The sequence below is a fragment of the Podarcis tiliguerta genome (genome assembly GCF_965153285.1).
Source record: "Podarcis tiliguerta genome assembly, chromosome: 6".
NCBI classification, from domain to species: domain Eukaryota; kingdom Metazoa; phylum Chordata; class Lepidosauria; order Squamata; family Lacertidae; genus Podarcis; species Podarcis tiliguerta.
The window spans coordinates 23515575-23529105 of NC_139539.1; the positions used below are offsets into that span (position 1 = coordinate 23515575).

General features: G+C 44.3%; 2 protein-coding genes across 4 annotated transcripts in view; one reads left to right on the forward strand and one right to left on the reverse strand.

Moving 5' to 3' along the window:
• ZHX3 (zinc fingers and homeoboxes 3) overlaps positions 1-7469 on the forward strand; it is a 49786-nt gene extending 42317 nt beyond the window's left edge. For all 3 annotated transcript variants that reach the window (XM_083446825.1, XM_083446823.1, XM_083446824.1), the window contains exon 4: positions 41-7469. In XM_083446825.1, the coding sequence (XP_083302951.1) occupies positions 41-51 (11 nt within the window). In that variant the 3' untranslated portion in view covers positions 52-7469. The remainder of the gene's footprint in view (positions 1-40) is intronic.
• Positions 7470-8377: 908 nt separating this feature from the next.
• The window catches only part of PLCG1 (phospholipase C gamma 1), an 89964-nt gene continuing 84810 nt past the window's right edge, over positions 8378-13531 (reverse strand). Inside the window, exons 29-32 of the mRNA XM_083446739.1 lie at positions 12364-12525; positions 11697-11785; positions 11366-11553; positions 8378-9878 (exon numbers count right to left, since the gene is read on the reverse strand). Of these exons, the coding sequence (XP_083302865.1) occupies positions 9836-9878; positions 11366-11553; positions 11697-11785; positions 12364-12525 (482 nt within the window). The 3' untranslated portion in view covers positions 8378-9835. The remainder of the gene's footprint in view (positions 9879-11365; positions 11554-11696; positions 11786-12363; positions 12526-13531) is intronic.

Here is a 13531-nt window from a genome sequence, read left to right on the forward strand (position 1 = left end):
TTGTAGAGTGCATTGTGACACGCCTGTGTGTTGTTTTCAGAAATGGAGTGAACCAGCCCTGCCTCCTCTGAAGGATCTGCTGCTAACTTTGTGAAGACTCAGCAGCTGTGGGCCTCATTCTGAATCTCTGAAGGTCCTGAGGAAACACTGCCATAATGCCAAGATCATACTTTTGTAAAGCACATTGGGGAGTTAAGCAAGAGGGAACTGATTACTCAAGAAGACCTTATTTTTGTGTGTGGGAAGGGGCTCATTTTTGTATGTTTAGTTTTAGTCTAGCAGTCTGCTGCCTCGTCAAGCATAGGAGCAGAACCGCCACAGTGGCAAAAATTTCCTCTCTCTCAAATGGATTCTCCGTTTTTGTTTTCCAGTGGACAATTTCTTTCAAACTTCCTATCGGTTTTTCTTATATTACCGAGTGGCCTGCAAACAGGATCATGAATCTGGGGCATTGTGTTAAACGTTATTGTTTCATAGAACTGGACTATCATTGGCATAATACATTCATAATCTTTCAGTGTTTGTTCTCTGAAGGCTGAATCATTGCATATACAGAAAGAGAGAGACAGACATCCTTTCACCATTGAATCTCTAGGTATGGAAATAAAAGCTGCAACTGGCACCCACTCACCAGGGAGCAAGTCCCATTGAACTCTATGGAACTTCTGAGTTGACATAGGGTTGTGCTGCTAATCATGTGTGTGTGTTTTAGGGATAGCTCTGATGAGCAGTATTCCTAGTTTTTGTGCACAAAACCAGGATAATAAGAATATGGCAAATTACAGCCATTCTAATTGGGCATTTGATGCATGCTAGTAGAGTGGAAATCTGGGGTGGGGGGTGGGGGGAGGTCGGACGACAATGACGACCCCAAACTCTGGCATCTGTCATTCATTCATCTTTTAATGACAAACAATGTGAGACTTTGCTGCAGCAGAATCTATTACTTGAATTAATCTGCAAGTATATGAATCAATGCACTTTTAAAACACATCTTAATCCAGATCCCTTGTTTAAAGCAAGCAAACTTAATTTTTTTATTAAGAAGACTATAAGGGGGATGGTGGCCATGAAAGCATTTAGTAGGCAATCATCACATTTGTATACCCCTACCCTACCTCTGTGTTTGGACCAGAATTGTTTTTTATCCCATACCTTATTTCAGAGGGATGATCTGTTGGAAACTTTTGCCATTTCTCCCAGACTTCCTAGCCATTTATGAGCTGCTGTCCCCCCCCCCTTTTTTTTTTTGGTCAAGCAGCTTTGCGCTATCTTAATTGCACAATTAATCTTACATGGTTATAGTAGGTATGCTTCTCCCCCTACCTACCCTCTTGTTGTTTTTTAAGTATTTTATTTAATTATTTTAATAGTATGGAAAAATTATAATTTAATGTGCTGGAGTTTATTTGTAGTGGCTGAAAACGTTTATTTAAGTGAGTCTGTTTGGTGGCACTAAGTAACTGTTATGCTGAGTGGTTATAGGGGAGTTTTCCCTTCCTTAGAACCACCTCAGGTGTCTTCTCCAGAGGTAGCACTGGATCCAATCCCAGCTCTCTTACTGCACCTATGTTGCAGCCACCCCCAACCTAGTGCCCCCAGATGTTTTGGACTACTGTCTGCTCCAGATGGGCAGGGATGATCGGAATTGTCCTCTCAGAACATCTATAGGGGCACTGTGTTGATTGAAGGCTGCTGTACTGAGTATATCTCAAGTCTCTGGTTCAGAAAGGTTGTCTTTGTGTGATACTTCGTTCCACCTAAATTTTGTTAGCTTGTGGCTATCGTGTCCTCATGAATTCTTTCCCAAAAAGCATGACTGTATCTTGAGCCTTTAAATCACAAGTTTGTGTGTTTTGTCCAAGCCCCCTAAAGCACAACATGGTATTTCTCAGTCTCAGAATTCATCTGTGTGCGAATCTGAAGGTGGAAATGCACACATTGCATGGAGTTCTTGGATTCTTAGTTTGGATCTTTTTCACAACGCAACCACTGATGCTACAATTTGAAGTCACAGCTCATCATGTGAGGAGGGGGACGGTGTCCTCTTAACCCTTTCTCTTTGTATCATGTTTCTGTGAAAACCACGCCTTCCAGCCTGATTCTACAACTCGCCCCATCCCACGCCAGTTCTGCCCTTCTCCATACAAAATATTTTTGCACACAATAGGAGATACTTTAGCACAGAAGGGGGGGGGGGTGTGCAGGTTCGCAAGCTCCGCTTATATTAAGCAGCAATCCACATATTAAAAGAAAAGGCCTCATCTTTCTGCTTCTGCTGTAAGGTCCAAAGTGGGAACTCATGGCTCTCCCCTTCAGTATCATACCTGAAGGCCATCTATGGCTCAAAGATATTTCCATGAAAGAGGTCTTGTGAGTTCAGCTTCTGCTCTTCATGCTCAAGTAGGAAAAGGAGCCCAGCTAGCTTGCAATGTTAGAGCTTCAAACACAGGAACCTACTCTTAAGACGTAGATAGACTTGCTGGAGTTTCTTTCTGCTTTCACACGAGAGAAGCCTTATTAACACTTCCATAGCTCTTTTGAGAAACAGTGTGGGATAGCTGCTAGAACCTACTGATGGCATGGCCAGGCCTGTTTATGGTTTACTTTAGAAGCAAGGGGCCTGGATCCAGGGAAAGTTTGTGCAATGAGCTTTGACTAAAATATTGTAGCTTCCTTTCACTGCAATGCCTTCAGAGAACAAATGTGGGTAATTGTCTTGGGGTACAGTCTTCAAAGGAGATTGTAGGCCACTTCCATAGGAGTGAATGGGAATGAAGCCAAAGCTCTCAAATGAAAGAGCAACCTCATTCACTTCAATGGGAGTGGCACAGGAACAGTTCTTGGCAGCCTATATCCTCGCTTTTCTATGTCTACATACATACAGGTTTGTTTTAAGTATGCACATATACAGTACATATCTGCAGTTATTTTATGCATAGCATCAATATTAAAAATGTACATGTACAGATTGCTGTGTAATTGGAAATCTCACTCTGCTCTTAAGAGGGAAAAATAGTTCTGTGTGCAGTTAAAAGGACTTGGCATCAAATTTGAAGTGGGTATTGAGGTCTACCTAAGGATGGCAGGGTGAAGGGATTCCTAAGGCTGCAATGTTACTCAGAAAGCAGGATGTCAGAGACCCAATTCCACGTAACTGAGTGTACGATAAGAGTAGCCAAGTTTAATAGCAGATCAGACATTTCTATGATGTACTTGGTTTGCAAGCCTTGAGTTCAGGTTTGTGGTTTGCAGACCTGCAACTTCAGTGGACTCTGTGTTAAATTAATTATCATTTAGGCTGGAACTGTGGCAGAGCATCCCTGGTGTATGCAACAGTCACACACCAACAACACTCCTAAAACATTGCAGGCACTAGCCGTGTGGCTGTACCAGTCTGCAGCGCAGTCATATAGCATGGATCAGTTGAATGCACAATTCATGGTGGTTCCTACCACATTGGTGTCTGATCCAATGACTGACTAGTTATGGGCATATGGATTCCAATGGGGGCACACAACTCCCTCTCTCCAGAGCAAATGTGGACAGAGGAGCATAATTGGGACTTGACTTGCTGACCTGTACCCAATTTAAAGCCATATTCAGTACCTTAATTTGAGTTTGCAAGGCAAGACTGATTCCAAAGAGAGGGTGCTATGAGCTAATGCATCAACTTGCTTCCTCTCTCTAGCAAAACCGTAGAGTTTTAGTTGATCTCCCCAGTGGTTTCACAGCTGTGTTTCATGTCACAAGAAGCATTGCCGCAATTTTGCACAGGTTTTCTAGTAAGAAGTTCCAAGTCTTGAACTATGTAGAAAATTTGGAAGAGGCTTTGCATACCGAAGGGACCCTGGAGAGCTGCTTAGATGAATCAGTGGTCTGACTCAGTATAAAACAGCTTCCTAATTCAAAGAGGCTTGCCATTTTTGTGAGTCTTTGTTTGGAGAATGAGTTGTAGGTCTCTACCCCACCCCACAATACAAAAGCTAATTTTGACAGAGATTGGACGTTTGGTGGTAAAACAAGTCTTTTTTACACTGATTTATCTACATGAATCAGTCTCAGTTGTAGCTAGAAAATTAAGTACCACTGTAGAATTTACAGTGGGAAAAAGTTATCCTCACACCCGCCCGCCCCAAGGATATTGGAGCACTTTGGTTAGAAATGTGGCTGCTTAGCTAGTTGTAGACACTGTTACATGCTGGGCAGTTAGGCAAGGCACTTAGGAGCTGGGTTTCTTGGTGCACTGAGGATGTTTTATTTATGTGTTTCAATTTCTGAAAGCATTTATCTGCTTCTTCACATTGCATTCTGCTCCTGCCCCCACGTTTCACAAGCGCAGGAGGCAAAGTACTTGGGTAGGAACCAAAGTACTCAAGCCCGTCAGTCAGCTTTGCAAACATAATTACATTAATTTATTTTGGCTTATTTTTGAACTTGCATTATGACCTTACGTTTACTCTTCCTCCCCTGTCAAGTTAGTCGGTGTGCATGTGTGTCTCCTCTCCCATCACAACAACCCTGTAAGGCAGGCATGGGGAACTAATATCTCTCCAGATGTTGCTGCACTACAACTCCCATCACCCTTGACTATTGGCAAGGGCTGATGGGAGCTGAAGTCCAACAGCATCTAGATGGCCACTAGTTCCCCATTCAGGCTTGGCATTGTTTGCTCACTCCAGGTCACCTCTTGGGCAGGAATTTGAACCCAAGCCTCCCCAGCCCCAGTTCAATGGGGTGTTCACTACCCCACACTAGCTTTGAGTTGAACAGAGCCACACCACCATATTAACACAAACGTGGCGTCTGTATTGGCTTAGTGAAATCAAGATTAATACTAGTGGTACAGCTTTTGCATAAACAATGACTTGCTGACTGGCTCTCTTGGCATTGCTCAAGCTGTGAGATTAGGAGGTGCTCAGTAGATGCTTTGACTTGACAATGACACTCCATATGGCCATCTCATCAAATAAATCTTGACATAATGATGGCATAGCATTGCAGCTAGTGCCATCATTGCCGGTTTCAGTATTTGGAAATGGTGCCAGGCAAGATCATACATACACAAGGTCTTAGAAACCATTGTTCATAATTGAAACCTTTTTTAAAAAATCTCCTCCCCCCTCCATTTATACAAAATAGACACATGACAGATGAAATGTGGAGATGCAAAGCATTCTGAACCAGAATGCAAAATGTTTTTAGATCAAGGGAAGGGATTGGAGTGTGTTCAGCTGCAAGCACACAGTGTCTCTTCATGTGGTATTTATTAGTCATACTTGAAATCTTAATTTCATCTGTTCCTGGTTCCTAGTGAAACTTCTGCTAGTTGTTGTTTTTAAAACTGAAAGCCAGTTGAACCACCCTTTGGAATGGGAATAGCACACTGTAAAATTCTTAATAATGGGCTGGTGTGCGTGAGGCTCACCAGTAGAATGAGCTCTGCTTGTGAAGGCGGCTTGTTTACTCTCTTTACAGAGAGGCAAGCCCTTGTGAGCTGCTAGGAATTTCTCCTGTGCGCCCTCTGTTGAACTGAATGAGATCTGAATGTAGGAGAAGACCCACAGCTCATTGGTAGAGTGCATGCTTTGTCTTCAGATGGTCCAAGATTCAACCCTTGCAATCTCAGATATGGAGCAGGTGCTGTTAAAGAGGTTGGAGAGCTGCCACCGATGACAATAGACCAAACTGAGCCAGATGAGGAAATCTACCTGATGAGGTATAAGACAGCTTCCTTTGTGCAACTTTCTCTCTCTATGGGGCTAGCAGGAAAGCTTCTAGGTCAAGGAATTATGTCAGTGCATCTCTTCCATTAACTAGCAGTAAATGAATGGATCCCTCATAGACCTAATGAAACCCCAACCCTGAAACCAGCTTTGAAAATGCATAAACCTGTCAGAACTGGATTCATGTGTTAATAATTCAGTGTGTATAAAAGGGCTGGGCGGTAGATCGATAAATCATCCAAAACCAGTTTGAAGACCATATTGTGATATCAGTTTCATAATTTTTGACATGGCAACATATTGTGAATTTTGTGTGTGAGAGAGAAAGAGAGAGAGAGCGCTGCCTCATGCAGAAGGCAGCGAATCACAAGAGCAGGCACCAGCAAATATCACAATGCAGGAAAACTCATGAAGCCAGCCTATGCCTCTACAACTGTAACTGCATCCTTATTTCAGACATCATGATATATTGGTATATCGTGATGTGTAGCTGAAAACCAGATATCGCCCAGCCCTAGTGTATAAGCATTGTTTCGCTTGTCTCAGAAATCTAATGTTTGAACTGGCATGCACAATATGGAGAATGCATCCCCCCCCCAGAGCCTCTCCATAGTTTGCTTTCAATTTTCTCAACCTGTGCCCCTCCAGCTGCCATTGGACTGCAACACCCATCATCCTTGCCCATTGGCCACACTGGTTGGGTGCCTCTGAATCTGTAAAGCAAATTGGAAAGAGACAAATGGCAGCTGGCCTACTGGATGTGTGTGTGTGTGTGTGTGTGTGTGTGTGTGTAGAGGAAAGTCCATAAAAACTTAGGGCTCCTACTTTTACTTGATGCCATTTTGCCCCTTTCTCATTTCCAGGTCTTCTGATAATAACAGATGATGTCTGGATCATGTTGATGAAGGGTATGTTTTATTTTAAAAATGAAAGTTACTATAAGGGCATGCAAACAGTAGGGTTTTCTCAAGTGAAAAAGACCTCTCAGCAATCTGTGCCAGAGCAAGAATTGTTGCTCTTACTGAATTAGAGCTCCTTCCTTTCCCTTTATCCCTAACATGCTTTTCTTTTTATGGGAAAATCCTAGCAGGTAACCTGAATGCCTGGAACAAATGAGTAAGAACATTTGCAGATGTTCCTGGATAGTTTCTATCTTTAGGATGTTTTTGCTATGGATACCCAGTCAGATGGGTGGGGTAATAACTTATTATTATCGTCCATTTTTCTTCAACTTCGGTGAAATTATCTCATAAAGCAGACCGCAACACTTACTGACTTTCAGAGCTGATGGAAAACTGTTGTAAATCGCACCTTCTAATGCACCATAGAAATTTGGTTTATCCACAAGGTTGCTGTAATGTAGCTGAAAAGGGGCCCTCAGCACCAAGCTTTGGGTGGGTGGTGGTCTGCTTTCGTATTGGGGAAAGAGGGGGGTGGGGCTAACTTACAAACTACGTGAAGAAAAATTGGATTCTTTTTGTACTTTTGGTAAAACTTTTTGAAGAGGAAAAAGCTGAAGGTGTTGGTGCGGGTGAATGCCAGTTCTCCTTTGGCCAGAGGGAACTGGCTCCTGGTATGATGGCACTCGCTCCTTTTCAGCAATGACGCCACTTCTGCGAAGTGAACTGCAAGTTTCCCTTCATTTTGTATATGTGGCTATGAGGGTGGGAAGAGCTTGCTTGTACAGTTTGGTGATATGAGACCTTTTTGGTTGTTCCTAATAAACGACAAGGGGGAAAAGCACATTTGTAGCTTGTCAATCTTGGTGGGAGGGGAAGGGGTAGACAAGAGAAGCGATGCCTGTTGCATTGTGCTGATTTTCTCTGAATTTGTCTATTTCATTATATACCACCTTTGAGGAGTTCCAGTGTACATGGGCCTCACCCTCGTTTACCCTCACCAACAACCCTGTGAGGTAGGTCCCAAGGTCATCCCATGAATTATATGTTGGGTGTGTACTTGAATCTGAGTCTCCCTGGCCCTAGTATGACAGTTTATTAACACTACAGCCACAGTGGCCCCTTCCGTAAAATTGTCACTATATTGTGGCTGGATTTGGAGTGTGATTTGGCGAGTGCAAAGTTCCAAACTCTGGTTATGAGATGAGAAAATGATTCTGTTCCCAACAGGTGTATTGACCTTTAAATAACTCACTATCCTGCTGTATAGTTCCATACAACTGTCCTAAATTTCAATATAAGCTGCCGCTTTTTGAACAATTTGCACACCTGCACTGCTGACAGTCCATTGTCCCATCCACTTTCCTGTCCATTATAAGCAGGCAACTACAGTAAGCTACATACATTGTGGTTCTGTGTGCAGTTCCAGTGGCTGGGAACCACCGGAGGCAAGAATGCTCTTGTGGTCGAATCCTCCTTGCTGGTTTCCCACAGGCATCTCTGAGAGCAGGATGCTGGCCTAGGTGGGGCATTGCCCTGATCCAGCAGGCTCTTCTTCTGTTCCATTTTTTAAGCAAGCTTCCTTGCAATTGAATTTCCTTGAAACATTTGGGATCTTGAGCATCACCCAATGAGTGGGAAGGGTTGTCCAGGCTAGAAATTTGTCACATGTTAAAACAGCTCTTCATCTCAGTGAAGTATTCCAAAGGCAGGGCTTTGGGGCTTCCACCAAACAAAAACACAAGACTGAAATAAAGTTACTTGAGGATTTTTTATTGTGCAGTCTGATCCGTCCCAGCCAACAGCCAGCTGATCAGAATCCATAGGACAGGAGGAGTCAGGCAGGACTCTGCTCCTCATAAGAGAGTCAAACAATATATAGTAAAATACTGCCACAGAAAATGGAACTTGCCTTTGGAGACTGGGGCATGTTTGCCTCCTGCTCCTGTCTGGGAAGCCCAAATAAAAACAACTCAGTTCTGTTGGAAGGGTGGTATAGCTTCTCTAGTAAAGCACAGCAGCACAACTATCACTGCTGTCACATCAACATGGAATGGCTGGTTAAAGTTGCCCCCACCTGCTCAACCACAGCAGGAAGAAGATGGCCTAATTCCTGTGGCCGGGGTCCATGGACACTGGTAGCGGCTGCCTCAGAAAGGGGGAAGATGGTTTGACAATATGCAGAAGTCTCCCCCTGCCCCACCGCCCTGCCCCATAAGGAGATACAACAGTGAAGTCCTGGCCTGGAAACTTTGGCCACAGCCACAGTGCCTCTCTTCAGGGAGACCAGGCACAAGAGCCCATAGCTTCTGCTGCACATACCTGCCCCATTAGTGATGGCTGAAATTCAACAGAACGGGAAGCAAATTAAAAAAGGTTTGTTTCAGTGGCAAGAGCTCTAACTCCTGCAGAGCTGCCTTTGGCTCAGGTTTCCCCTCCCCTCCTCAACCCTTTATATCTCAGTCACTTTTAAACAGTAGAATGTAGTCTTCATGTGATTCTGCCTCACACTTTTCAATGAACTGGTCACCCAAAGGAAGATTATATAGGTGGCCACTTTGTGTGCCTAAAACCGTAGCTAATGCGATACATGATCCACTTTTAGTAACATTTTGTTTGGGAAAATACAGACTCTAGGGCCTTGCATAGCTTGAGATGGCCACAGAGGCCGGGCCTGGTAGGTCCTACCAGGATTGTGCTTGACTACCATGAGAAACACTCCTCCTTCCTTCTGCCATGGAAATCACCTCACATTCTGTGCACAAGCTGTGATTAAGGAGTTTAATAACTATAATAATAATACGATAGATAGATCCAGGTCCTGTAGGCTCTGCTGGACAGCTCTGAGGGCATTATCCTCTCTATAAACTACAGTCTTGGGGAAGAAGGATGTCGATGAGAGGCCGCTGCATCCAGCCTTAGGTACTGACAAAGACATACACAATCAGCACACCTAAGTTTACGGCTTGGTGCAGAGGGTCTTTTGTTGCTGTTGAGTTTTTGTTACAGGTCATGGTCAAGACAATGAAACCATTGATTCGTAGATTCTTTTTTTAAAAAAAATTCTCCACTTGAACACCCTTCGGAAGAGAAACTCAAAAAGCTGCCTGAAAGTAGGCCAAAGCAGTGACGTTTCCATAGAAACCAGTTCACAGCAATCCGTGAGAATCACAAGCACTGGAGGGTGCTTTACAGCAGGCAAAGGTTGGGTTAGAGGCGGTTGTCCCCATTCACCCGTGTCTTTCGCAGGACCCTGCAGGGAAGGGGGAAAGGGGTTGAAAAACAATACAGCTCTCCAGCAGACTATAAAAATGCAAGTTACATTTGGAAGTGCATTGAGGGATTTCTTCAAGAGCCACGTATCTAGTGACACTCTGCTGATTTTCTAGAGCGGAAAATGTAATGGCATTTTTGTTTTATCCACCTTTGCATCCTGTCCTTTCACCAAGAAACTTCAAGGTTTCCTTTTTATCTTTACAACCATTTGTTAGGAAAGTGAGCGGCCATCTTGTGCACCAGGATTTAATCCCAGGTCTCATCCAAACCCAACACATTGTCCACTACAACAGACTGGCACCTACTGACCTATGGGACGTTGGTGGGTGGGTACCAAAGTTTAGTCATGCATTTACTCTATAATAATCAGATAAATTTACACCATCTTCTATGACTGGGAAATAATTGATATGTGAACTGGCTGTTAGCAGCTAGCACCTGCCGTCTCTGAGGCTTGATTCTTACTTTTTGATGCTATGCCTTCTCATGAGGAGCTGTTGCCATGGCAATTTTGCACAGGGAATATTTTGCCTGGCAATCTCATTTTTTTTTTCCACTTGAGGGGAAACCACTGAAAACTTCCCCATTCAATGATACATCTCCTGCATGCAGAAAGAGACCCCCTAGGCCAGCGGTTCTCAACCTGTGGGTCCCCGATGTTGTTGGACTACAACTCCCATCATCCCTGAGCTCTGGCCTTGCTAGCTAGGGATGATGGGAGTTGTAGTCCAACAACATCTGGGGACCCACGGGTTGAGAACTGCTGCCCTAGGCCATTGTTCCCACCCTCCCACTGCCACACATGGGAACAGTGCATCAGGGCTATTCAGAGAATGAGAGGGGTTCCATTCAGCAGTTCCATTCAGTATGTGTAGTGCCGTCCCCAAGAGGCATGCAATGGGAGCAGACCTCTGTGTTCCCTGTTCCCATGGGACTAGCCAGCTCGTGGCTTTTGTGGGGGAGGTGGTCGAAAGCACGATATTTCCTCTTGCCCAACATATCCCTGCAGAACTCAGCAGCCCCCTGCCACAATCATTTGGGATGCTGACAGCATTGCAGGCAGTGAGGAGGCTTGCTTTCCCTGTCAGGGAAGGCTGGCATTCCAGCAGAATCAGCCCTCTTCCCAAAACAAAGAAAAATGATGATTCTCCTATCTGGGTGCATGCTTACTGGCCTTTGCAAGGGCAGCCTTATAAAAGCACAACATTTTTCCTTCTGCATGCATGGCTCAGTTGCAAGTCAATAAGCTTCCCATGGGAAATAATACATTAAGACAAAGGCTGCTTATGCTATGCAACATTTCAAACTCCGCAATACGTAAGGACACCTTGGCCCTGTAGAAGGGACTGAAGCTCACCACCATAAATGGTCAATTTTCAAATGACTGACTAGGAGACATTACCTGACTTTAAGAATATCAGTCTACCTTGAATATCCAGAGCGCCTCATCCCTACTGAGCTCACCTTCTGTCTCGATTGTCAAAGTGGTCTGCTAGCTGCTCCTGTGACATCCGGAAATCTTCAAATGGTTGTTGATATCGGGCTTCAAAGGAGCCTTCTCTGGCTCTGCCTCCTGTCTGCTGGCTTGGAGAATCTGCTGACCTGTCTCGGAAGGCCGAAGCTCCAAAGGGGCTAATCTCCCCATTCTCCTGCTTCAGAATCAAAAAGAGAAATAAGTTTTTTAAAGTCGTGACAAGACAGTTGTCACATATTCAACTTTTTCAACCTCAGCTTAAGGGAGTCTTTTGCAGGACGCTGCACAGCTCCATCAATAGTTAAAGAGCGCAAGACTTACTTTGCCAGGGGTGATATCGATTTCCACCAGCAAGGCAGCCAGTTCCAGATCCTCACTGTAGTTGTTCTTCAAAGGTACGGCTCGGTACCCTAAAAGACAACAGAAGGAGCTACAATGGGAGCCAACTAACTGCAGTCAAGTAGTTTCACCGGCCCCATTCATACATCATGGCAAACCAAAGTTACTGTATTACTATGATTGTGTCTAAAAGGACCTTTTGAAGCCTTAGGCCAGTGATGGCCAAACTTGGCCCTCCAGCTGTTTTAGACTACAACTGCCATCATCCCTAGCTAACAGGACCAGTGGTCAGGGATGCTGGGAATTGTAGTCCCCAAACAGCTGGAGGGCCAAGTTTGGCCATCACCGCCTTAGGCGCTAAGTAAGCAAACTACCATCCCTGGCTTATTTTATGTCAAACCACAATCAATAAACCAAAAACACACGTTGGCTACAGATTATGTTTTGCAAGGAGTGACTCCCCAATTTGCTCCGAAATTAAGTGTGGTTAGGATTGCAGCCTTGCTTTTTTCACCCAATTAACAACAGACGTTTGCAATTTATTACAAAGCAACTTTTCACTGATTGCACGACAACATCTATGCTCCCATGAATCTTATCAGCAGAAATATGCTTCCAAAGATATTGGAAACACCTTTCAACCACATACCTGTCTTCAGGCCTTTAACCAGGAATGTGGCCTGAGCTAAGAAGTTCTGGTCGCTGAACATATCCTCTTCATACACAACAAACCGTAAGAAGGCAAACTCTGGGTTACTGACATGGAAGTGAAACGACTTATGAGCCCAGGCAGGATTCAGGCCATTGTCCACTATATTAAATAAACAAACAAACAAACAACGTCTATCATTTCCGGTATTTTAAAAAGAAAGTAGTTCAATACTTTTAACAGTCGTTTAGCTTAATCCACAGTAAGCTGCTAAGTCTCTGGTGTCGCAGAACTCCTTTGTCAACAACGGATTACAGAACTACTCTCTGGAAATTAACTTCCACTGCAGCAGTTTTAAATGGGCCACAGTTCTTCACATTCATTTATTAACCTTCCCAGTTTAAAGTTAGTGAACCTTAGTACAAATCAGGTGAGAATTAAAAACAGCTACAACCCACCTCTAACAATGCCCACCTCACTTTGATGCTGCCTCCACTCTGCCACCCTTCACAGCATGTAGAAGACCAGCCCATTTCTTTACATAAGGGACTATTTTAAAATGAAGGGTTTTTTGGGGGAAGGAGATTTATTCACCATGGTTTTGTATAGGGTGTGGCTTGAAGGGTTGCTGCTGGGGAGTGGGGGCAACAGTCCTCTCAATGGAGCAGACCCTCATCCTGAACGCTCCCCCCTCCCAGAGCAACCTTTCAATTTGGGAGAGGGGCGTGACTGTTTTCTTGCATGCCTTCATTCAAGAAACCATGAAAGCCCTGTGACTTTTGCAAGTACCTGATGGGAATGCTCACCTTCCTGCATCCCTAATCCTTCGTTAACCATCTTCCAGAATATCACAGCTGTTCCACAGCACCAAGCACCAATCTGTTTGCCTGGAATGGGGGTGCTGCCTCTAAGAGGAGTGTTCACATGTGTTTGTGGCACCAGCTTAATGGGATCTGTCGCTACCCATCATCAAGGAAGAGCAGGTGGTGCACATCATAGACAGGTATGTGGGAAAGGGTGCAATTTTTTCAGAGAGCTGTCCAAAATTTGGCACCACTTTAACTGCCTTCCACAATGAGGCTAAACTGAGACCTGCCCAAGTCCATGCAACCGGGTTCAGGGCAGAGCAGGGACCTGAGGCCAAGCGGTTCAACTCCAAATCCAATGC